General features: G+C 43.6%; 1 protein-coding gene across 1 annotated transcript in view; it reads left to right on the top strand.

Moving 5' to 3' along the window:
* Window positions 1–24,176, top strand: part of LRMDA (leucine rich melanocyte differentiation associated) — a 979,155-nt gene that overhangs the window by 4,932 nt on the left and 950,047 nt on the right. Inside the window, exon 2 of the mRNA XM_081158546.1 lies at window positions 2,249–2,349. Within this exon, the coding sequence (XP_081014672.1) occupies window positions 2,249–2,349 (101 nt within the window). The remainder of the gene's footprint in view (window positions 1–2,248; window positions 2,350–24,176) is intronic.

Below are 24,176 nucleotides of genomic sequence, written 5' to 3'. Positions count from 1 at the left end.
TGTTAAGACCATGTAATAAAACAAGCTGATGAAAGTCTCGTCAGGTGTGTTGTGAGTGATTAGAATGCTTCGTGGTGATAGCTCTCCTTAGTGTAGCTGTTCCTCTGAAGGGGAATCCTACTGAAGAAAAAGGGGAGGAAATATCCATCTCTTTTCTTAGTGTCTGATACTCTTCTGGGCTTTCAGCATGCTGTCATGAGGTAGTTAGTTCTTGACCTTTTAGTTAGAAAGACTCAATTTGAAGCCAAAACCCATGATAGATGTGCCATTGGCATTTGTTGATCAAGAAAATTCACATGCGGATTGGTAAAAACTCCATGGCCCCCAAGTTGGAAACCCTTATTCCTGGTGTAGGACGTGGTCCAGACCCAATCACTAAGAAGGTGTACGACACTGGGCAGGCCTCTGAAGTCTTAGTTTCCTGGTATAAAACATGAGGGGTTTTGACAAACCAGGTTCCTACTAGGTTTAGTCCTTGACGAGTCTGAGGAAAGAGCTCAGTTTCTACATCTAAAGCTCAGCTTCTCTGCCGCATGCAGCAAAAGTCTTGAATGATGATGATATGTACAAGATGGTAGTGCATGCCAGGGTGGACAGGATGGGTTTTGTGGTGAGCACTGTGGGCCTGGGGGTCAATGTGAACTTATAATACAGAACAGGCTGCTGATCGAGTGGACATCCAGAGGGAAATTGAAGTCCTTAGATTGATTGAGCTTTATATCCCCAAGTCTCTCCTTGGTGCATGATTTCATCTTGGCTTGGAAGCAGGAGTTAATTTATTACACAGGGAGTTCTGAAGAAAGATGAGTCCCATGTAGAAAGGGGAGAGTTTGCTAGATTGAACTCGGAGCCCTTTATTTTTTAGCCTGTATCTTCCCCAGTCAAAATTACTTTATGGGAGTCAGCTAGTTTTCTGTCGCTTTTCCCTACTTTCCTCCAGGAACGAAGTTACCAAAGGACTATGAATACAGGCTATTGTGTTGTCAGCAGTGTGTCCTCCTTGGGTAGGAGAGGGTTGAGAGATGACTTGAAGCATTGAGGGTGCTGGGTGAAGTGTGATTTGTGTCAGGTTGAGCCATAGGAAAGTGCTATTTTTGTAGTTCTAAAATGATTGACTATTAGCAATCCTATGGTTAAACCTAACATCTGAGATGGCGTCCTTTTTCCCATTAGGAATCATAACCCCCTGGGGAATGTCTTACTCATTCCAAGACATCCTTGTCTGTATTTGTAGAAGAATGTGGATTTGTGGGGACTGGAGGGAAGGATCAAGGCTGTAGCTGTGTGATGGGCCTGAATTTCTACCTGGCAGGTCAGGGTGGAGTCCCTCAGGGAAGTATGATATACCATGACTCACTGGCCAACTCTAACCCACAGGCTTGTTTTATGGATTTTGGAAATGAGTTACCAAACCTGCCCGCAGGGTGCTGTCTGTAAAAATGGGTTCAAAAACTGAGTGGTTGGAGCAGTGAGAAAGCCCTCCGACCCTGACACAGTCAGAAATTTTAGGATCAAATTTTAGTTCAGCCTCTTAGTATTTGGGCCTGTGCTAGATTATTAATAATAATATAAACAAAATAATGCGTAGGGGAATAGCTCTGCAAGCAGAGTGGTGTTGATTGCAAAAGGCTCCTTGGAGGAGGGAGACTTGGAAGCCCTGGCCATTAGTTGTTGCCCTGTTCCCTTTGAATCAGCTTTGTCCAGAGAGAGGTGGACATTTAATACACAGTGGTAATAAGATGGGATTGGCAGTCTGGGAAGGTTTTCTTGTCCAACCCTATTTGCTCAGCACCCTGCAGGTTGAATGCTGGTAAGTGCATCTGCTGTGTCTTTATGAGGTAATGCGCATAACAGGGCATTTGGGGGGTGGGCAGTGGAGGAGGAGAGCCAGAGGGGCAGCTGTTGGAAAGGCCCCTGAATGAGAGGCTGATTGCTGCGATTATATCACCATGCTCTGACATTTGGGATTTTTTTTGGACATCGAATCAGGCCAATTTTAGTCCAATTTCCATTGTGCAGGGATTAGTCTTCATCATGCTAAGTGTACCAGGAAGGGGGGAGCTGTTGGCAGAGTCCCTGAAGCCCCAAAGGTGATCTGATCAGAAAAACAGCCACAAATATGGCATTTTTGTGTGTGAGGAGCTTGCCTTTAAAGTTGCGGAAGCAATCATCAGATCAATGACTCAGGGCTGTGAGCAGCTGGGTGATTTCCGCTTGCCATATTGTTTCTGTTCCATTTAATTTCCAGGTGTCCTACATAGGCCAGGACTGCAGAGAAATTCCAGAGCACCTTGGCAGGGACTGTGGACATTTCGCAAAGAGGCTTGATCTGAGCTTTAACCTTCTGAGGTATGTAACTTTCACAAGACACAGACCAGGCCTGGGAGACCCAGTGCCCTTGGTAACAGGTTGCAGGTAAGTCACCCAATTCTAGCTCTGCATCTGTGCAGGGATCTGAGACACATAGACTCGTACCCCATACGTTTGACTCTACTTCGAATGATTTTTCAGCTAGCCTCATTGTGCCCCTGAAGAAGCAGTGAGCTAGAGCATCATCCATCTCACACGAGTTCCTAGGAGAGTTTCACTTTGTTGTTTTCTCACTGATAGTCATGCAGACAAGTTAGAATACTGTTGGGGGAGGAATGAGAAGGAACCAGCAAGAGAGTTTTTTTGGGGGGCATTTAGGAATGCTCTTCTGGACAACCCCATTTCCCAAAGATTTGTCAAATCATAGGTAGGGTGTATGTGCGTTTTCTTTCTTTGTCTTTTTATGAATTGGAACCTTAAATATTTGTGATGATGATTTCTCCCAGATGGTATTTCAAAGTAATTCAAACACGATTGGCATGGGGTGGATGGGAGGGAGAACTTTAACAACTGTTCTAGTCTTGGAAGAAGGTAAATGTGACCTTCTCTATTATTCCAGTGGAAAATAGAGTCATTTAATTTCTTCTTAAGAGGTTTTGGATTGTGACTGGTTTGGGGGCAGGAAGTAGGAGATGCTTGGAAAGCAGGTATTAGTGGGATCAATGAGCAGGGGTCAGGGTGGTGGTTTTTCCTAGGCAGCTCGTCCCACACAGGGCTTTCCCCCAAAGTGCCCTCTTGAGAACTGTGTTATCCTCTGAATGGAACCAACTGTCTTGGGGTGGAAGGATTGATGAGGAGCCCGAATCCCACCCCAGGCTCAGGCACTTTTCTCTTTCTACTCCTTGGAGTCTTTCTTTCTCTACTTCTGAGTCAGGACACTTGGGAATTAAGAATTTGAGAGAAGATGGACAGAATTTGGGGCATAAGGCACCAGTGGGTTAGAGGGGACATTTAAGTTTAAGCTGAGCCAGTAGAGCTTCTTTGGATGGTGCTCAGGAGCATGTGTCCATGCTGAGATGCCTCATGTCCAGAGAAGTGGTGTCTGGAGGATTATGTAAAAAGTGGGTACTGTGTGTGCGCTATCTTTGATTCCCAAAGGGTTTGTATGCTTCTGGGGAGAGGTGGAAACTGAAAAGTTGCAAAGTAATGCATAGAGATGAGAGGATGCCAAACAAACAAATGCTGACTTTTAAGAAATTAAGGATGGCTGGGCGTGGCTCAGTGGTTGAGCATCGACCTAGGATCCAGGAGATCGTGGTTCGATTCCCGGTCAGGACACATACCTGGGTTGCAGGTTCGATCCCCAGTCCAGGACGTGCAGGGGGCAGCTGATCAGTTATGACTTTCTCATCATTAATGTTTCTATTTCTCTCTCCTCCCTTCCTCTCTCAAATCAATAAAGACATTTAAAAAAAAAAAAGAAATTAACAATGGTTTTTGGTCCCAATGCCCAAGGAAAGGACAGAGTACATAGCCTGGACTATACCATGCTTTAGACATGTGCACCCCTTAAACAGCTCAGCATGGACTCAGGAGAGGGCTCTTTTGCTGGGGCATTGGAAGGAGTTCTTCCTGTGTGACTGGCTTCTAGAGGCTCAGGCTGTGGCTGCCTTGCTGGTGAGAGCCCGGATGTGGGTTTGAGGAGACTGGGCCCCATGGGGGAGTGTGTCAGCGGGCACAGGTCATGGGACTGGGCTGTCATGTCTCAGGAAACAGAGATGTCTTTGTCACACTCAGGGGCCCTGTCTGCCTTTAGCAGAGAAGGGGCTGGACCCTGGGAGTGGTGGTGTGTGTATGTGTGTGGTGAGTGGGGTTGGTGGTGAGAAGGGGCTCTTGACTCTGAGGGGCTGGACCTATAAGGATTAATCAGAGGAAATGATGGGTCCCCTGGAGGCAGGAAATTTTAGTGAGAGGAAGGCCAGTAAAATGGATCCAGAGGAGGAGTTCCGCTTTTTATTATTTTTAGAGGAGAGACTTCCATGATGTTGAGTTTGAGGAACTATCAACATCTGGTCAGGAGCCTATTCCTGTTGGTGGTGTTGTCAGTGTATGAACTGCACACTGGGTTCTGGCTGGAGTAGGGCAGAGATGGGCAGAGGAAGAGTGAGGTCTAAGGTTTGGGAAGGGTTCACATTAGGACTTGGTGTTAAGCTGGAGGAACTTACAGGCTGGAATGGAGAAGAACAGTCCTGACTTGACGTGGGTATGGTTGAGATTGGATCACGGCTCACCGTCTTACTTACCTAACGGGGTGAGGGGAGGCGGCACTGTTTCTCTCGGATGTCAGGGGAAGATGTAAGTGTGTTCAGGCATTGGTCTCTGTCTTTGCCTTTTCAGCTGGATCAAAATTAAAGATGTTTTGGATGCTTAGCTAATTCTTCTTTTAAAAAAAGTGGAGTTGGGGAGAGAATATGGAGAAGGGAAGAGAAAAGATTATAAGCTTACCTTCTAAGTAAATGAGTAGGTAACAGATGACCTAAGCTCACCAGGCTGCAGGGATCATCATATCCAAATGAAATATTGTGAATTCCCATCCCACATTCTGCAAACGTTTCTCTCTAGCCCCCTTTACTGTTTCCATGGGACTTGGGGAAGTTTATCTCCTGGTTGGTTTGCCCTGCACCCAGATTCCCCATAGCTCCCTGCACTAACCATGTCTCTGTTCTATTGTCTGCTCTTCTCCATCTTGGCAGCTTGTCTGGCCCCACTTGGGATACTCTCTTAATTTCTCCAAAGCTCAACACAATATTACTATGTAGTATAGATTTTTACTGATGGTTGGAGGTGTACTAGGGAGGGGCTAGGTGGTAATTGTGGCACACAGCAGCAGACAAGTTTGGGATGGCATCATTCCTGGAAATCCCTGGCTATGCCGCTCATTAAAATCAGGCTTCCTGCATGTGAACAGGTGCCTCTCTCTCCCAAACCCTTTCTGTGTCACTTACCCTCTTCCCAGAACTGTCCTCAGAAACATAAAGTTCTTCTCACTTTGGTATATACAGAAAAATTGCCCCCACCCCCATTTAGAACATCTCTGCAGGTTTCCTTTTCACATCCAGAGAGTCCTGTCAGGGGCCTGCCTTAAACAGAGCAATACCCCCAATACAAATTTTCTTAACTCCTATAGATTGTAAAATCAGCTGCAGTCCATTTGTATTTTAGGTCACAATTTGTTTTTAGGCAAGGAGTTCTATTTACTCACTTTTTTTGAATGGTTAATATATGCACATGGAACAGCTTTATATGGTGTAAAGAAAGTCTCCTTTGCACTTATGTTTTTTGGCCTCCCAGTTCTCCTCTGCACTACTCCTTTTTAGTCTTCCAGAGATAGTCCACGCATATACTAACATGTGAATTTCTTCTTGTGTAGCCGCATTTGTATCACTTCTTGCCAAGATGTTAGTTAAAAGGGAGGTACTGGGCTTCAGTTAACCACTTACATTGGGAACATCCTTTTCTATTGTCTTACCATTAATTCATAGCCCTAGACCATCGTTATTATTAATCTAACTTATGAAAGTGATAGATCTGCTGATTCTCCCTAAGGCCACCTGTTTGTGCTGGAGGGAAGGGTAGTTATGGATTTATAAGCTCTGAACTTTTAGGTTGCTATATATTTTTTTCTTCCCATTACACTTTAGCCTTCTCTCTTCAGTAACTATCGTAAGTCCCCCTCTCCTTCCTTCAGGTTGTCCAATATTAAACTGGTTATGTTTCCATGCAGAAGGTCATGGAAATTCAGGCTGTATTTTCTATGACTCTGTCCTGGGGAATGTAAGTCCTGGAACTAGTGTGGGCTTGAAGTTGGAAAGGGAAGCAAGACGGTAGGTTTGAATAAAATTTCTGGCTCATTTAAAGGACTCAAAACATCTCTCTCTTCTACCCTCTCCTCCCAGATCTCATTCTACCTGGATGTGAATCCTGGGGTCAGGGTCCTGCCATCCAAACTGGAATGGGGATAGCAGGTTCAGGTTGCTAATCTGGTAACAGCTGAGAGGAGTAGTGTTGCCCCTTGAACTTGAATGCATTAATTATCATGAGCCCAATGTCTACATGTGCATGAAATTATACTTTAGATTTTAGTTTTTGAAGATTTTTTCTTATGATAAGAACAATAATGATCAATATAGAAATCTTGGAAAACTTAGAAAGGTATGAAAAAACCCCTCTCTCAAATCACTGATAGTCTCACAGAGATCCCATGGTTACCATTTATCTTAATGCCAAATATCTTAAAAACGATGCTCTTGCTTACATTGTGTTGGAATCATTTTTCCGTCTCAAATACTGCATTATAGTTTTAGTGGTTTCTTATTTTTCAATGTTTTACATTTAGATTGTTCCCAGGTTTTTTACTGTTATAAATATCTCTATTATAAGTATCCTTGTAATACTGATTGATGAATATGTCTCTGATTAGTTGCTTGGGACATTTTCCTACAGACAGAATTGTCGGAGGGCTTTAGTACAGATGTCAAATTGTCCTTAAGAGAGGTTATACCAATTTCTGCTACCAAGAATATTTGAATAGCTGTTGTCCCAAGTTCTTCCCTGAGCTTGTTTTTTTAAAATTTATCTTTATTGTTGAAAGTTTTACAGATGTTTCCCCTTTTCCCCCTATTAACCCCCTTCACCTCTTTGAGCTTGTTTTTAAGATTTTTATATCTCACTTTCTCTTTACTGATCAATAAAGAAATCCTCAGTTTTAGCCAGTACTGGTTCCTTGATCTGCTTAAGGCAAAGAGAGCTTGTTAATGATTTGTTCCAGCTTTAGTTTTCCTGCTCCCCTGACTGGGAAAGGGCAGAGTTCTCCCTGGTGGCCCTGTTCCTCTCCTCCAGGGCCCTAAGTGGTTTGCATGGATTGCCTGGTGAGCTTGTTGAACACGGAGGGCAGAGCAGGGCTCCCTAGGAAAACAGTGATAAATATGCCTGTGTCAATCTGGCAATGAAATCGAGAAGGTTTAACTGATCTATGGCAACAGGAAGCTTATATTTTAAAATTTAAATTATTTGCAGTCACATCTTATTTAGCATCACCTTGATAAATACACTGAATGGGGGAATCACTTAGGAGAACATTTCTTAGGTGGGAGCTTACTTGTAGCTTCCCTGGCTTTGCCCAGGATGGAAGAGAAGGACTGGGGAGTTTGGACATTTCCAGTAAAGAGATGGTGGCTTGGTCCTCTCTCCCAGGCAGTGAGGCAGACATATGGTGCACTGTCAAAGCTTCTAGGACATACGCACCAGCATTTCTATTTCTGTTATGAACTGCTATATAAAACTTGGCCTGTTAACTTGCTGCTCAATTGGGAAAATGGGCAGTGGAATTAAGAGGAACCAAGGCTTTGGGGTTAGGCCACCTGGGCTTGAAACCTTGCTTACCAGTGATTTAACTGGACTTAAGCTAATTGCAGAAATGTTGAGTGTAACTGTATGTAAATTCCTAACAGATTACCTGGTATATCGCAGGTCTTCAGTAAGCATAGCTCTGGTTATAGCTTAAACATGGTGCTAGTGAGGCTAAAAGCCTAGGCTTGAGCCTCCACAGGGACCATTTCTTCAGTAGTCATATTGGGGTTCCTCACAAACATTCAGAATTTCCTCTCCTTCAGCATATGTTATGTTTCCACATCTCTGCACCCTTTGGTGTGACCACTGTGCAGAAACTTAAAGAGCTGGTGCAGATTTGCCTCTTCTTCTTCTGCCTGTTATGATCATCAGTCTTAGGTTCTAACGTAAATGAGCAGAACCCCTTGCTGATTTTTGTTGGACATAGACTGTAAATGAGAAATCTATGCTAGAAGACTTTAGAATATTTGTTAATGCAGTATAACCTAGCCCATACTAACTGATATGAATACCTTAGTTCTCCAAATGTCTGACGTTCCATAGGCTAAATCACTAATCTCATACTTTTCATCCCTGCCAGCTAGGAGCATACATTTATGTTACACTGGGAATGAGTGAGAGAGAAAAATTGCCTACCCATACTCTCAGGAGAACAGCTTAAAGGGCATGTTTTGTTGGCATTGGGTCTTCATCAGCTTGTTTCTTTGCAGTCAAGGGCCTTGTTTTCAATACCCCAGTGCAGTGGTCTTACTTGGGGAGCATGCTGATGTTGGAGTTGGGGTGGCAACAGAATTGATGTCAGTAAGCATTGAGAGAGGAAGAGACAGTGGCAGAAAAGACAGGCTTTAGAAAGATAAACTGTTTAGTGAATTTTCAAAATAGTTCTAGGGCATTGATAGATTCCAAGGAGGCAAGGGTCTATGTGTTTTGGAAACCATGTTCTCTGTAAGCTGGGCAATGTTGCAGAAAGCATCTTTTTTGTTCCAAGAATATCGTTGGCAATTCTAGTGTCTCCAGCTACTAACACGGAATGTACAGTAAAAAGGTGATGTGGAAAATGACTTGGCGGGTAATATTTAATGTCTCAGAAGCAGCACTTTTTGTAGTGACTTCCATGACTGGAACGACCAGAAACAGTTTGAGGGCGGGAAGGAGGGAAGACCACTAAGGGAGCAGGTTTATAAGGTACCGCCTACCTCCTCAAGCGCCCTGCTTTCCTGGATTTCCACCTTTTGGCCAGAGAAAATGTGTTGAGCCACTGGGGTAAGACTGAGCTGGGGAAGTGGTGGGCAGTGGGAGAGAGTGTTGTCTAAGGGGCCATAATGAAGTTCAGCTTTCTCATAGGCTCCTGTAATGTGCAGTATGATTTAGAAACTGTTTTCATAAACATTGTCTCCATATTTCCTACAATGTTTACCACTAGGGTAAGAAATTCCTAGACTTTTTAGTAATGCCTTTTATTTTCCTTTTCATCCATTTTACTCCCCCAGCATCTTGGGCCTCACTGTTCCATCTTCTCCCCCTGCCCTGTTTTCTATCCTGAGGACATCATTGTGCATGTGGACAATGCTGTCCTCCGTGTTATCAGGGTGGCTGTTGTAAGCACTGGTGATCTGGGGGGAGAAGGGGAGGACTGGTAGATTAACCCTTTCAGACTTTGTATTCTCTGGCCTTCCAGGTTCTCAACCATGAAGTTCAGTAACAATGATGGGAATAGGGGTCTGTCCTACTAGCATTTAGTGGGTGAGGCTGGGTATGCTAAATGTCTTTCAGGGCACAGAACAACCTTGGACAAAAAATGTTTCTATTCACTGTGCCAGCTGCACTCTGTTGAGGAAGGCCTCTGAGTTCTGTTTGAGATAGTTTGCAGAGTGGCTGTGGATGAGCTTCACAATAAAGCAGCCTTGTGAGTAAGTACCTAGAGGTGATTGGCTCTGCAATCCAGTGGGGCCCAGGGGCACTGGATCAAACAAATGACATCAGTCATGTTTGTTCTGTAATGAATAACCAGAATTATGGAGCACTTACTATATGCTGAGTCTGGGCAGACACTTATCAGTGTGTTACTTCATTCAGTCCTAACAACATTTGATGAGGGACTGTTATTACTCACATTTTGCAGATGAAGCAACTGAGGCCCAAACATTTGCTTTCGAAATTTGCCCTAGACTACCCTGATGATTAAATGGGAGAGCTGGGATTAAATGGCCCCGGTGATCCGACTTCAGTTTTACTTCAAACTGCTTCTCAAAGTTGAAATCATTGCTTTCATCCTGTGAGAAGCTGGATGGCCATTTCCAAGCCTATATTTTTTTTGTGGGGGGGGGGAAATTTTTTCTTTTAAATTCATGAGCAGCCTGTGGAAGTCACTGTAGCAGGATCACAGTGGATCCTGCACCTCCAACTTGAGGCTTCAGAGCTCTGTTGCATTTCCTCCTCTCTCCTGTTTCTCTAAAACCTTATTGATTTGTAAAGTTTGGGTTTGCAGGGCCTTGTGAGACCTGGGCTGGCTTGGAGGTGGGTGTTCCCAGGGAACCCCTTGGGCTGTGAGGCATGGCTCAGATGAAGGTCAGTGTTACAGGGAGAAATGGCTCAGCAATGCCCTGGCCAGCCTACTTGCTGACCTGGCTTTGAGTCGGGGACCCTGAGACTAATGTGTGCATGAGTTTTGAGCCTGGAGGGAAAAGAAGAGGTGGGGTGTGCATGTTTGTCCTTGCACGTGTACTCACTGGCACGCACACACCCCACCCTCTGAAAAGCCTTTTTCCTTCTGTTTCCTCAAGGACCGCAATGTTGGTGATTTCAGCTGTTCCCTGCTCCTTTATGATGAAAGGGGAGCGATTATGCTTTTTGCTGGTGTCTGTGTTTAATTGCAGGATGTAATAACTACAAATTCTCCCTGGCCGAGACTTTTCTTAATAAAAGGTCTCTTCTCTCCCAGCTGGTTTCTTTTCCCCTCTGCACCCCCACCCCCATCACTGCCATAGCACAAGGTCACTTAGGGTTTTAAATGAGGGAGAGACACACACATATGTTCATGTTTTGTTTAGAGTTTATATTAAAAAAAAAGACACCTCCTTCTCCAGACCCATCATTACGGAGACCAGCTACGTGCCCCCCACCTTTGCACCACCTCCCCTTAGCTCCTCTCTGAGTTTATACAGAACCCAATTTTTCAGTCTCCTGGGTGTCTGCTTTTTCTCTGGTTCTGAAGAAATAAGAGACGGGTAGAGCAGGGAAAACCAACAAAAGAGGTTTAAAAAAATCCCCAAACCTTTCTTGAGATAAAGCAAGACTTATTAAAAACAATTGGAGAGGAGGGCAGGAGAAGGGGGTATAAACCCCCCACTTGGGCGCGTTTTCTGCAGCTGGAGGAGCATTTTAAGAGAATGCACCATTGTTAAAACTTTTTTTCCTTGATGGATTTATTTTTAAGGTAGAGAAATATTTTCCCCATAATTGGGTAACTCTTAATAGTAGCAATTGCATATTTATCAGTGTGAGGGGCTGTTATTAATGTAACTGTCAGGCCCAAACACATTTCTGCATTAAATCCATTTAGTATGTGCATTATTCGGGCTGGAATGTCACCGGGACATCAAAGCCCCGTAGGCATGGAGAGCTCAGTGCCCTGCTGTGGCTGCCGAACAGGCCCTTGATCAATAAATGTAACATGTTAATGCAGAGCAAATAGAATAAAAGATTTCTTTGACAAGACATGAAAAATCACCTTGTGGCAGCTGGCATGTGATGCCGTTTCTGGGGAGACACTAGCAAAGTTGATCTGACAAGTAAAGAGGAGAGATGATGGTTGTAAGGTGCTTTTGTTTCAAACTTCTTTCTTGACCTGTCAGGTTTTGAAGGCGCCTCAATGGCTCTTTTTTGTCATGTGAAAATTGTAGTCTTAGGTAGTTATGAAGCAGTTATCTCTTCTCAAATTGTGAATGCTGCTGTTTAATTGATTCACTTAGCATTTGAAACTGTCACGCATTAATAATTGTGAAATCCTGTAGATACTGCACTAGTGTGTCATACTTAAATGTGTAGTTATCAGAAAATTAATATCCTTAATGAACCGGTGCTTTCAAACTAACAGTGCATGAAATCTCTTTTGCCCTTTCATTTGCTGAAGCCGCATCCGCCAGTTCGCTGAGAATCACCTCTCGACAGTTTGCTTTCTTGATGCCCGACAAATGCCAGCTTTGCTGTGGGTACATCGCGTGCTCAATGACAATAAATATAGTAATTATACTGGAGTTAGTAATTAACATAATTGTAGTCAATTACGACAAATACAGTGCAGAGCTAAATAAATGAGAGGGGAGAAATTAGCAAGCTAATTGATTTATCTTTACTTGGCTTTCTATTGTAACTGGCAGGGCTCTTTTCCTTGGGGTGGGGGGAGAGGAGGGAAGAAAAATCCCCACAAGGATTGTTTACAAATAACTGATTTTGTTTTGAAGTTGCTTTGTCTTTTGACTCACTATGCATCACCCCCGACTCTGCTTACAAGGAGGAAAAAAGGAAAGAATTTAAATGCCAAGGGAACATTTTGTTAATTTAGCTACATCAAGCTGAAAACAGCAGCTAAGGAGAGCAGGATTTAACTATAGCTAAGACTGAGGAGCTATAATTTTTTTCTTCACAGCTATTGCTCTGGTAAAAGAAAGTCTGTGTATATGTGCATTCTAAGTCTCCATCAAGAGGTGGTGCGTTGCTGAACAGTACATTTGGGGGTTATATGTGTACGCTCATTTGCTCAATTCTGTGCGGCTGGCTTGGTGTAAGAAGTGGGCATCTTTTACTTGGTTCAGCCCCACTTGGTCTTGCTGTGCCTTCATCCCTGGGTACCCATGGAGAAGATGGAGGAAGGGCGCAGCTATGGTGTTGGAGAGGGCAGGGACGGGCTCCATTGAGGACCTCCTGCCCACTTTCCCTTCTTGGCCACACTTCAGGGCTACCCCAGGGTCCTGGGCTGTCACACTCTGGAGGCTGTCTGGAGAAGTTTTTGTTGGGGTCTCAGTGCTCATTTATTTCTAGCTGGTTTATTCTGTGCTGCCTGGAGTCCTTGTTAGTGATGTTTGTTGTGTGTGACTGCCGTTCACACCCCTGAGGATGAATGTGAGTGTTTGGAGGCTTGGGGTCCACCACAGCCCTGTTTTCTTCTCACAACTTTGAGAAACAGGATTTTTTTTCTTTACCCCTTGACATAGGATAGGGGCTAGTGGACAGAGCCTTTTTAGGGTTGGAGTGCTTAAAATCTTACCCTGGTGTTACCCAAGGTGCTTTTAAGACATGACTGTTAAAAAACTATCTGGTTTAGTAAACCGAAAATTTGTTTCACAGCTTTTTATTTAGCTCTGTTTCCTGAAAAGTCTACTGGGTATGATGTTTCTAGTCTGACACGAAGGGAGTTAGAGGCAGCATTTTTTTTTCTACGTCTACATGGATGGTACATGTAATCACATGTGACTTCATGGGGAATTCAGTTTTTCAGTTGCATTAAAATGCTGCCTGCTTTTTAAAACACGAAGATGCACCCGGACACTGCCTAGTGTGGTCATTCTTTATGTGCACTTCATTTGGAAATCAATTTCTGATATGAAATATTTATATACAAGGAATCACTTAAATAATTTAGCGTTTGCAGGCATAATGGCTTTCTGATGAGGTCTCAAATTATTTTAGTAAATGTGTGGAACTTGTGAAGGGAAAAGACTTCCCTTGTTGGAGGGGAAATCACACCTGGAACTTTAGCTTGATTAGCTTGATGTGGGTCTGAGAGAAACTGGATGATTCATAGGTAGAGCTTTGTTTATGGAACAGATAAGTTCTGGGTCTTATACCCCTCCGAAGAGGGCATTCTTCTGTGAGCCAGTGAGAGGCAAAACCTTTGCTGTTGACCACTGTCAAAATGTGTCATCTGTAGCAGTTCCGTTGCTGTCAGTAGTTTCTGCTCAGCTGCTGGTTTTTATACTCTGTCTTTTCTCCTGAAAGGTGCACAGATGTGAGTGGAAAAGAACATAGGATGCTGGCAAAAGAAGTCTCTTTTCATTTTTATTATTTTAAAATTAAACTTGTTTTAATGGGAGCTAGCTTTATTCTGTCCCCCAACTGCTAAAGAAATACAGCATGGGGGATAATTTAGATGTATTCTTTTTCAAATAAAATGCTATTTTTGTAAAGGCACCATTTTTCCAAGACTCTTTTCTTGGAAAAATGGTGCCTTTTTCACTGAGACACACGCCCCTCTAGATGTTCAAATATGTGCATTTTGAGGTGCTTTGTTCCTCAGAAATTCTAATGAGCTTTCATTTGGTAGTAAATTGTGTTTGTGAGGTTGGTGGAGCAGAAGGAGGGGATGGGGTTAAGAGCTTTTGCTGTTCTCATAATGAGAAGTTGGACGAGTGGACATTTGCCCACTTGTGTGCCAGTCTTTGAGGGGGTACATTAGAATTGCCTGGTGGGGTGTTAATTTTGTTTCAGGGACTGACTTTTCAGAATGTATTCCCTTTCCCTTCTGAAGGAATCAGTGTGGGAGCTTGACTCCTCGGGATTCGCACCTCTTGAGGGCAGTGGATGATCGGGACCCTGAGGGTGAGCTTGGGGGACGATGGTGGAATTGTGGATCTGTCCTGGTTGGCTCTTGTGAATTCTTCCCAGGTGCCTGAGCTGGACTAACATCACAGAAAGCTAACCATCCTTCCAGTTGTATTTGGAAATAGCAAACCAATACCCTGAATTCTGTTCTTGGAGGCTGGACTCTGGAAAGGAAAATCAACCTGACCTGGGATATAGAAAAATGGAGCCTGGCAATGACTCCTGAAAGTCATGTTGTCTAGGGTCATGTCCCTGAGGAGTACTGCATTTGTTGTAGCCCATGACATGATGCCCCAGAAGAATGACTGTTGAGGTAAATTTAACCATACAGTTTGGTTTTTCTTATCTTCTTTTTAGCTGGTGGGTGGAAGTTAGGCTGGGGTGACTTATATTTTGGAGGATCCCAGCAGGGTTACAATGGTCTTTCTAGTTGTTGTGTACAACTGGATCCCTCCGTAGATGCACCTCTTGGGCTAGCTGGTCTTTGACGTTTTTTAATAGCTCGTACAGCCATGACCATAGATTATCATTCAACTAAATGAAGGGTGGGGACTGCTCAGGATAGCATGGTTCCCCCCAAGCTGCCTGGAGATGCCCTTAAGGGCTGAGGACTTGGAGCATTGTTCTTTGCCGATATGTAAGTATCCAGTGCATGCTGGATTCCCCAGCCCCTGGAGTTTATAGATGTGATGCTTTCCCTTGAAAAAGCTCACATGCTAATGAGGAGGATGAGACTAATGCAGGTAAAATTATTAGGAGAACAGTGCAGGACCATTGTCAGAGTCTGCCTGTGGACTGTGAGAACTGTGCAATTCTCCCCTACCGGGGAGCAGTTACTACACCCACTGTCTGGGGAGCTTATTCTCTGAGTTCTTGAGCAGCTTCAGGAGCCACATGTGGAAAGGAAGGGTCCCACTCAGGCAGAGCAGGTGACTTGACCCAGGAGAGCCCTTGGGGTGGCCTCAGATAGGTCTCCCAAGATACCCACAGGACAGCACAGTTCAGTTAATTGCCAGGAGCATATTAATGCCCAAGAAGGTCTCAGGAGTGAGGACTTACATGAAAAGATTGGAACTTGGGCCACACCCTGAAGAGAGCAGTTGGTTATACTGGATCAAGATTTCAGGGCAGGGTAAATAGCTCGCACAATGTCAGGGCTTTGGAACCAAGCTTGTGCTGAGTGGAGATGGCGAGACCCTGGTCTGTGTACCCTCAGGAGTTTGTGGGAGTCCAGGAAGAGAGGAATAGGAGAGTAGGGTAAGCTCTTCCCATACATACAGACATAAGTCCTGTGCTGTGCAAAATGGACGTGGTTCTGGGACACAGAGGTAGATAGGGAGGAAAGCTGGCCAGGCCAGAATCTTTTGGGGCCATTCGTGTAACAACATGGGGGAGTATGGATTCTCTCCTCAAACCTTCACCCTGGAGTGACAGGCATGTGGGGGAGGACAAGCCACCTCCAGTTGGTGGAGGGCAGACATTCCCAGGCTGAACGGGACCTGAGTGTTGGCCTTGACACAGATACGTGGCAATTATGCTGTTAGAGGGTCATAGTTAATGCAGTTCTCCCATGACTCCTGCCTCTAGCATGCTGTGCCGCTGAGCATCCAGCAAGACCTTGTTGCCTGTCCCTGGGCTCATTCAGAAGAGGCGGAACCAAAACTTGAAATCTCATCTTTCAGAAATTGCATTTATTACTGTTCCTCTGTGCCACAGTGTTTCTTCAAGGCTACACTTAGGGTGCATTCTCCCCCAGGAGACTGTGCATGTTTTGGCTTATCTGAATGCCTTGGGGCCTTTGCAATAACTCTGCCTCCCATTGGAGTGTAAGCTTTTCCAGGGTGGGAGAACAGCTCTTTCTGGGGTGTACAGGGCAGGTTGTGCACTGGTAGGTGCCCCTCTAATCCTGGAATTTCTCACTTGCTAAAATGGGTGTTTAATGACATGATGGTAGTTTACTTTGAAAGAGGCAGCAGTAATGGTAACAACCATTTATCCACCAGCTTTCCCTGATTACCTTTTTTTTTTCTTGGTGACAAGGTGTTGGTGTTTGGTGTATAATGTTCCCTTTTCTTTTAATTATATCAATAAAGGGTCTTATTAATTTTCCATGTCACCAAACATTTTCTCCTAAACATCCCTTGAAAGCAGGTGGAGATCAACCAAAGAACTTATGCATATATGCATTGCCCAAGAAAACAGAGAATAGAGCGATGAAGGCTTGGGGTGGGGCAGGAACCTGATTACCTTCTTAAGTCCTTACAGCAAGCTGGGTATTTGTCACAGTTTAAAGATAGGGAATGAAAGCTTGCCAAGGTTAGTGGCTTTCCCAAGGGCACACAACTGGTCAGTGAGGAGTCAAGACCTACATGCCGTTTTGCCCAATTACAAAGCCTACGGATGTGCTTAGCTCCTACACCGTCTTGTGTTCAACTGTGTTCCCCCAGTTCCAATTCATTGTTGTCCCCAAGACCTTTACCTGATAAACTAGTGTGGATTGGTAACTAAGTGGTAGAGAGGAGGAAATTTTGTCTTCTAGGCCCATGGAAAGAGGACCCTCCCCTACCACCTTCAAGGCTGTTGCTGCTTTGTTTTCTTCCCAGATTTATATTTGATCTCATCATTTCTCAGGGGAGGTAAAAACTATAGGCAGTGAGTCTTTATATCAAACATCAGCATTTTAGAAATCTGTAGAAAATTAGGTTGGGTTAACTTTTAGTGTCCTGTTCCTTTAAGATAAACAACAAAAATACAAGAAACTCCCTCATACTCTTATAAGGGGCCTCTGGAGGTTGTGTTTCTGCTAGTTCTTGGACACCTCGGGTGTTTGAGTGCTATTGCTGCTGCTGTTTATCTGGACAATCCTTTTAAAAGGCATGTCTATTTTCTCATCAGTGACAGGCAAAGAGTACTGTCCACTCTTTTCCTCAGGATGTCTCTGGGTTGCACAGAAGATAGCTTATTTGAATGTAAATGCTTTGTAAATCATTAAGCACTACATAATTATAATGGATTATTTTTTCCAGTTTTATTGAGATGTAGTTAACATATAACATTGCATCAGTCCAAGGAATACAACATAATGACTTGATGCATGTAGATATTGCAAAATGATTACCACAGCAAGTTAACATCATATAATGCATTATTGTCATTATGCATTTTTTTCTTTTAAATGATAAAGTGAACTCTTGCTAGTTTGAAGCTCAGAGTCATTGTTGGAGACCAACTAGACACAGGAGTTCTGGCTGGAGCATGATCTGCTGGGAAAACGATGAGATCATGAGACAGAATATGTGACTATTAGTCTTCACTCCATCACAAATTGTGAGATGCTGGGCAAGTCAGTTAATCTGTGTTGCTGTTTTCCAGATGGGGGATAATGAGACTCACCTATCAATTGTGATGGTCAAATGAAATACTATATGCAAGAGAGTTTTGTTCTTCTAGACGGTGTACCAAAAGAGCAGCTATCCCCCAAGCAGTTTATTTCATTTTCATTGTTTATTTTTGAGCAGAGTTATCTTTAGTATTTTGCTTGGGGCATGTAGCATTTGTTGTTTGTGACTTGTGTACAAATCAAAAGGGAGATCATAGTCCTGCAGCATTTCCTTGCAAGAAGGAACATATGACCATTTTCTATAACCATAAGTTTCTTCAATCTGACTTTCTTGCCTTGGCTAAAAATTTACTTTTTAGGTAATTTTTGATCTACAATGAATTGAATGGTTCTGTTGTAACAAACAGGGTGTGTGTTAGTTTTTTTTTTCTTTTTTCAAAAAGGGCTTTTTAGAGCCTCTTCCAAGAAGATAGTTGTACAAACCACATTTAGGTAGTGCACAGGGAGGTAGAATGTGGAGATTTGAAATTGATTTACTATTAAAAGATGTCTGTACTTCTAGAGTATAACATTTAAGTATGTATAAATTTTTACAAAATTGGGTTCAGGCTGTATATACAGTCTTGTATTGTGTTTTTTTTCTCTTAATGTTATATCATGATTCAGTTTTCTGGGATAATGTGGTTCAGCGATTACATCATATTTTTTTCAGATATACCACAACTGAGTCATTCTTTTATTGATCGACATACATTTATATATGGTTTTCCACCTTGAGGTGTTAATAAGAAATGCTGTGATGAACATCTTTGCCTATAAATTGTTGTTTCACTGTTTTCTTAAGATAATTTCCCAAAGAGGGAAATAATTGAATTAAAGGTCACTGAAAACACTTTCCCCTGAAGCCCATGTCTGACCCATCCTCTGTCTCCCATGGGTGTGGAGTCTTCTTTCTTGTGGGAGGTTGAAGTGGCGACAGGTGGGGGCTCTGTGGGAAGAATTATTTTGAGCGTCTTGACCTAAACCCAGCCATGCTTCCTCTTCACAGGTGAAGGCTCATGTGTGTTTATGCTGGCTTCAGTACAGGTTGACTTAATACCTGCCCAGAGTCAGGGAAGCACAGCAGGCCGGAGGGGAGGGGAAAGCTATTCTTTACTCAGGCCTGGCCTACCTCTGTATCCACACAGAGTCCCTGGCCACTGCTGGGACATGAAGCTCCTGAGGCTCACCAGTGTAGGCCTCTGCCCAAGGGGGTGTCCGGCAGGCCCCAGATATGGCCAGGCTTGAGGAGGTAAAGAGAGAGATCCAAACCATTTTCAGCTTTTCCTTTGCAGATCCAACCTTTTAAGCATACCTACATTTACCTGCAATGGCAGTCGTTTTGCATTTTAATGACATATCAAGTACGCTAACTTGCATTTGAAACGAAAGTGCCTTAAATGTCTCTGGCTGTCAGAATGAGATGTTAGGAGCTTGATGAAAAGCGAACAAAGAAGACAAAGTATGAAGCCTGGATACAGTGCAAAATGAAATAAAACCTTGTATGGCCTGTCAGGGGTGTCAGTTGATATTCATATCTAAAGCACATTATAGCATTACTTTGCAGCTCATAGCTTACTCATCTGTCTTTTTTAATTCATCACATTCGAGCCCACATCTTTTAAGTCTCGTGTGTCAACAATGGAAGAAATCTGTTAATTGACAAATGAGTGTCACAAATGTGAATTGGTGCCTTTACATCAGCGGCAGGTGTAGTCTCTTTTGTTTTTTGTTGGATCTATTATTGGCATAAGCCAGTGTAAGACATCTGTCTTTGTCGGAATGAGAAATGACAGGCCTTCTTGGCTGTCATTGTCTTAGTGCGTGCTCATTCTGTGAGATACTGTATAAAGATAAAATGTCAGTTAAAAGAATATGAAAAACTATCTGGAGGAAGTCCTTAAATTACTCAGAGAGGGGATCCGGGAATTGGGGCTGGAATTGAAATCCGAGTGTTTCAGTTTGTATCTATCACACCTATTTAAAAATAATATTTCGTGAGTAACAGGATGAGGTTACCAGGCATTTAGGAAAATGTTATGTTGTGCTGGTATAATTAGCTTTATAAGATGGGGAGAAAAATCTACCTTTGCAAGATATGAATTTATTTATTATAAGGTCATCTCTCAGACAAGCACAGAATTGTCTCAATAAAAACACTCCAGGTAGGATTCTGGGTGTTGATTTGCATGTGTTTTGAAATATTGAAATTGTTCCCCTCCAATTTCTTTTTCGGTTATATTTCTATCTGAGCCTGATGAGAAGCATAATGAAATAAAAAGCAGCAGTTGTGGAGTGATGAGACAATTAGTGGGGAGAAAACTGTTAGTATCACTGAGCCCCTGGTGGGTTTAGAGATGCAGGCGAGTCTGGACACCCTAGGCTGTGTTGCTCACTCAGGTGACTGCTGGTAGGAGAGAAGGGGAGTCTTGGGTGAGAGGGAGGCAGAAGGTCTGATGGTAGAGGAGAGCTCCTGCTCCCTCTTCTGTCTGCTTCCTCACGAGCTGGAGAGCTCAGACATTTAGGGTTGATAAGGACAGGGTGGTCTCAGCAGGGCATGTTGTGGTTATAGGATGGGTAGAGTCTTAAGGCACACTCACCAAACTTGAGTGTGTACATGAATCCTCTGGGGGTCTTGTTAAAATGCAGCATCTAATTAAGTAGGTCTGGGTGTGGGCCTGAGACTCTGCATTTCTACCAAACTCCCAGGTGATACTGACCTGCAGCTTTGCAGACCCAACTTGAGTATCAAGGAGTTCAATTTATCTTCCTACAGACTATCGGGATGGGCTGCTGAAGACCCTGTAGGGTTATGAGAAGAGGGAAATCTTTGGGTGCTGGGATGGACTAGACGGTTCTAGATGCTTTCTACATAGCGAAGTAAATTTTTCTGTAGAAATGTTTCTTGCAACAAGAGGCCCAGGATATTTTTTCCATTGCTTTTCAGAGAGTGGAAGGGAGAGGGAGAGGGAGAAACATTGATGTGAAAGAGATACATCGATTGGTTGCCTCCTGCATGAGCCCCGACCTAGGCCAGGGATCAAGCCTGCAACCGAGGTACATGCCCTTGGCTGGAATTGAACCCGGGACCCTTCAGTCCGCAGGCCAACACTCTAACCACTGAGCCAAACTGGCTAGGGCACAGGTCTCTTTCTTAGTACAAGGTATCCTACTTTCTCTGAAGGGGTTGGCATTGTGAGTGTGTCTGCATTGCACACACATGCTCATTGTGGTGTAGCTGAGGAAGGGCATGTACTGAACTATGTGTGCTGACAGAGCTCATGTGTTCTGTGTACATATAGTGGTGTATTTGGGGATAGGCATGCGGCAAGCCTGAGTGTATTTGTTTATGTGGGTGAATATAAACGTGTGTTAGCTGTATGTTTTAGGGACAGGCGTGTACCAAACTCAGCTAGAATGAGCGCTCAGTGGAGCACTAGGGCTCTCCTTAGCTGATACTCATTTGAATAATCAGATCGATAGGATACATGTGGTGAAAAAAAAAAAATTCATGAGAATCTGCTGTTGGGGCTAAAACATTGTCCTTTGGTGTCATTAGTCTTTGGTAAACATATTTACCTCCAAGGTTCCTCCTGGCCCACTGTCGTGGAAGCTGACTGCAGTGTTTATTTATGGATGGAATAGACCCCTGGCAAAGTTAGACAATACAGTTGGGATCTGAGGAAGTCTTCAAATTATCATTGGATGAGCAAGGAAGGGCAAAACGTGGAGCCTCAAGGCCGGACTTTCACCTCCCTTTTTTTTTTTTTTTTTGTTTCAGCTGGAATCATAATTCGGAGAACACAAAGCCTCCTCTTTCTTTTTACATAAACCTATAATGAACTAGTGAGTAATCGGGGGATGAAACTGGTATTTTTCTGAGGGAACTCAGGAAAGCTGATGGTTTTTTTCCAGATTTTTCTTTCCTTCCCCGAGGCCCCGCCAGCCTTTCACATTCTATGTATTGCAGACCTTTTCCTGGCTGACCCTTAAATGCTCTGTTCTGGAGGAAATTTTAATTTTGTTTTTTAAATTGAAACAATACTTACCTGAAGGGAATGAGACAAGCCAGAGAGAAAGCAAGGGAAGCGGCCCATCTGAAAAAGGTGCAGAAGTTGTACCCTATACTCCTTGCACTATAAACTATATCGTTTTGTCCCATTGTGAGAGGCCTATTTTGACTTCTGGGGAGGTGCACTAGAAGGAAGTTGTCCGAATATAAAGAGTATATGTGTGTGTCCTCACACATGTCTCCCTGTTCGCCTTCTAAAAATGGGCAAGGCATGCACATCTATCTTGTGTTTATCCATACACATGTCTGTGTGTGCAGACATAGGCCAGATCCACACACAGACATCCTTTTGTGTGCATACTAGGGGACTAGGTACATAAGAAGACCATTTTACGTGCCGCTCTTGGTCTTTCATTGCCAGCTGTCACAGAGAATCTGAAACAGACAAAAATTTATTGGGTAGTATTTAGAAACATGTCGGTGGTAACGACTGCAGCTCTGATTTCAATTAACACCCACTAAATTTAGGCTAATGCAGTGCATTTGTAGACCTGTTGAATGTGCTTGGCATCATGTTGCAAAAATCTAAAGCGGTCATGGTTTAAAAAACAGTTGATGCTGACCACTGCTTTTGCATCTTCTCCCCACCCCCGACAATCTGGCACACAAGTGGTGAGCTCCCCTGTGAGCTGGGGAGTCTTCAAAATTCTCTGTTTGAATTTTTATAAAATGACCTTTCAATTGCAGAGAGCACAGTTAAAGTTTTAGCGTCCGGTCTTGCTTAATGAAATACTACTTTGGAGTTCATAATTCATCATTCTTCACACCCTACTCACCCCCTTTTCTGGCTGTTTGGTGAAAACAGCTGGGGAAGTGCTGCATTTTATGATTAAGGCACTAAAAGATTAGCCGTAGGCACTGCCCATCTATGGGCTACAGAATTCAGGCTGCTGACAGCAGATCTGTTTTGAATCGGAGTCAGATTAAAGTGAGTGAAAATCATTTGGGGGCTGAGGGCTCGAAAGGTCACACGTGTAATGAATTGTGGGTGCTTGCCTGGCTTCCCAGGCGAGAACCGTAAGCAATTATTAAATGCCATTGTGCATTGGGAAGGGTCGGCTGGTGGTGACTTTGAAACTCTCCAGAAGTGAGGCTGGAGATTGCAAAAGGTAGTAATAAGGCCTTGGACAGAGAGGTTTGGGACGGCTATTGCCTTGTATATTTGGCTTTATTTGGGGAGAGATTTTTATCCTACTCCCACCTTCAGTTTGCTGAGTCTGTAGTGATGGCATCAGTAGTTCCAGTGAGTGGGGTCTTGCTTGGGACTGTGGGGGAGCCCACATAGTACCCTTCTTTTTTTTTTTTTTGACTTGGTAAGTTCCTTCAAGAGCTCCCTGCTTTTCCTGGGTGCTGTGGGAGTTTTGCTTCAGCCATCAGCTCTTCTGCAATTGTTAACATGTCTTTATTGACAATCTCCTTTTTATTTGTTGAAGCCACCCCAAACTAGCCTGGCCAGTGGTGTAGGCATCAGGGACTGATAAAAAGGTCTGAGGCTCCTTCCCTTCTGAAGATGAGGGGACTTGAACTGCCTTGGCTAAGTGTCCTACCTTTCTCCAGTATTTTCCATTTTACATGGCCTAGCCCTATAGATAGATTCCAGAAAGTTCCTTCATCACAGTATAGGAACAACCTCTGCTGAATGAACTCTTCTCATATTTGACGTGCATCTCCCCTTCTAGATCATACACCCCTCCCTAGATTCTCCTTTAGCATTTGAGAAACACTGGGATACATCTCTCTGGGCAAACCTATTCTGAAATGTAAAGCAAAGCAAAACAAAACAATTCCCCCCCCCCCCAAGACCTCCCCAAAACAAAAACCCCAAACTTACATAATTAGGTCTAATTAGTGATTGTATTTTCTTTCAGTGGCTCAACCAATTTATTTAACAGTTACCTAATTCTTGCTATGTGCCTAGTAGAAGGCTAGGTATTCAAGATACCAAGAAGACTAACATCCTCACAGAGGAGACAGATGTAGAAATTGGTGACTACAACTCAGTAAAGTGATGAAATATTGAGGGATGCACAGGGTACTGATGATGTAGAGGAGTGAGAGTTGACCCATCCTGGGGGTATAGTGAGGAAGGTTTCCTGGAGTGGTGGATGTCTGAGCTGAATTTTATATTTTTATTTAAAAAATTTTTAAAAATGTGCCTTTATTGATTTTAGAGAGAAGGGAGAGGGAGATGAGAGAGAGAGAAATATCAGTGATGAGAGTCATTGATCGGCTGCCTCCACGCCCCCCACTGGGGATTGAGCCTACAATCTGGGCATGTGCCTTGACCAGGAATCGAACCGTGATCTCCTGGATCCTAGGTCGATGCTCAACCACTGAGACACACTGGCCAGGCTGAGCTGAATTTTAGGAGATGAGCGGGCTGAGCCATTTGGGAGGACAAGTAAA

The sequence above is a fragment of the Miniopterus schreibersii genome, assembly GCF_964146895.1.
Source record: "Miniopterus schreibersii genome assembly, chromosome: 14".
NCBI lineage: Eukaryota > Metazoa > Chordata > Mammalia > Chiroptera > Miniopteridae > Miniopterus > Miniopterus schreibersii.
This window is presented reverse-complemented; position numbering and strand designations above follow the sequence as displayed.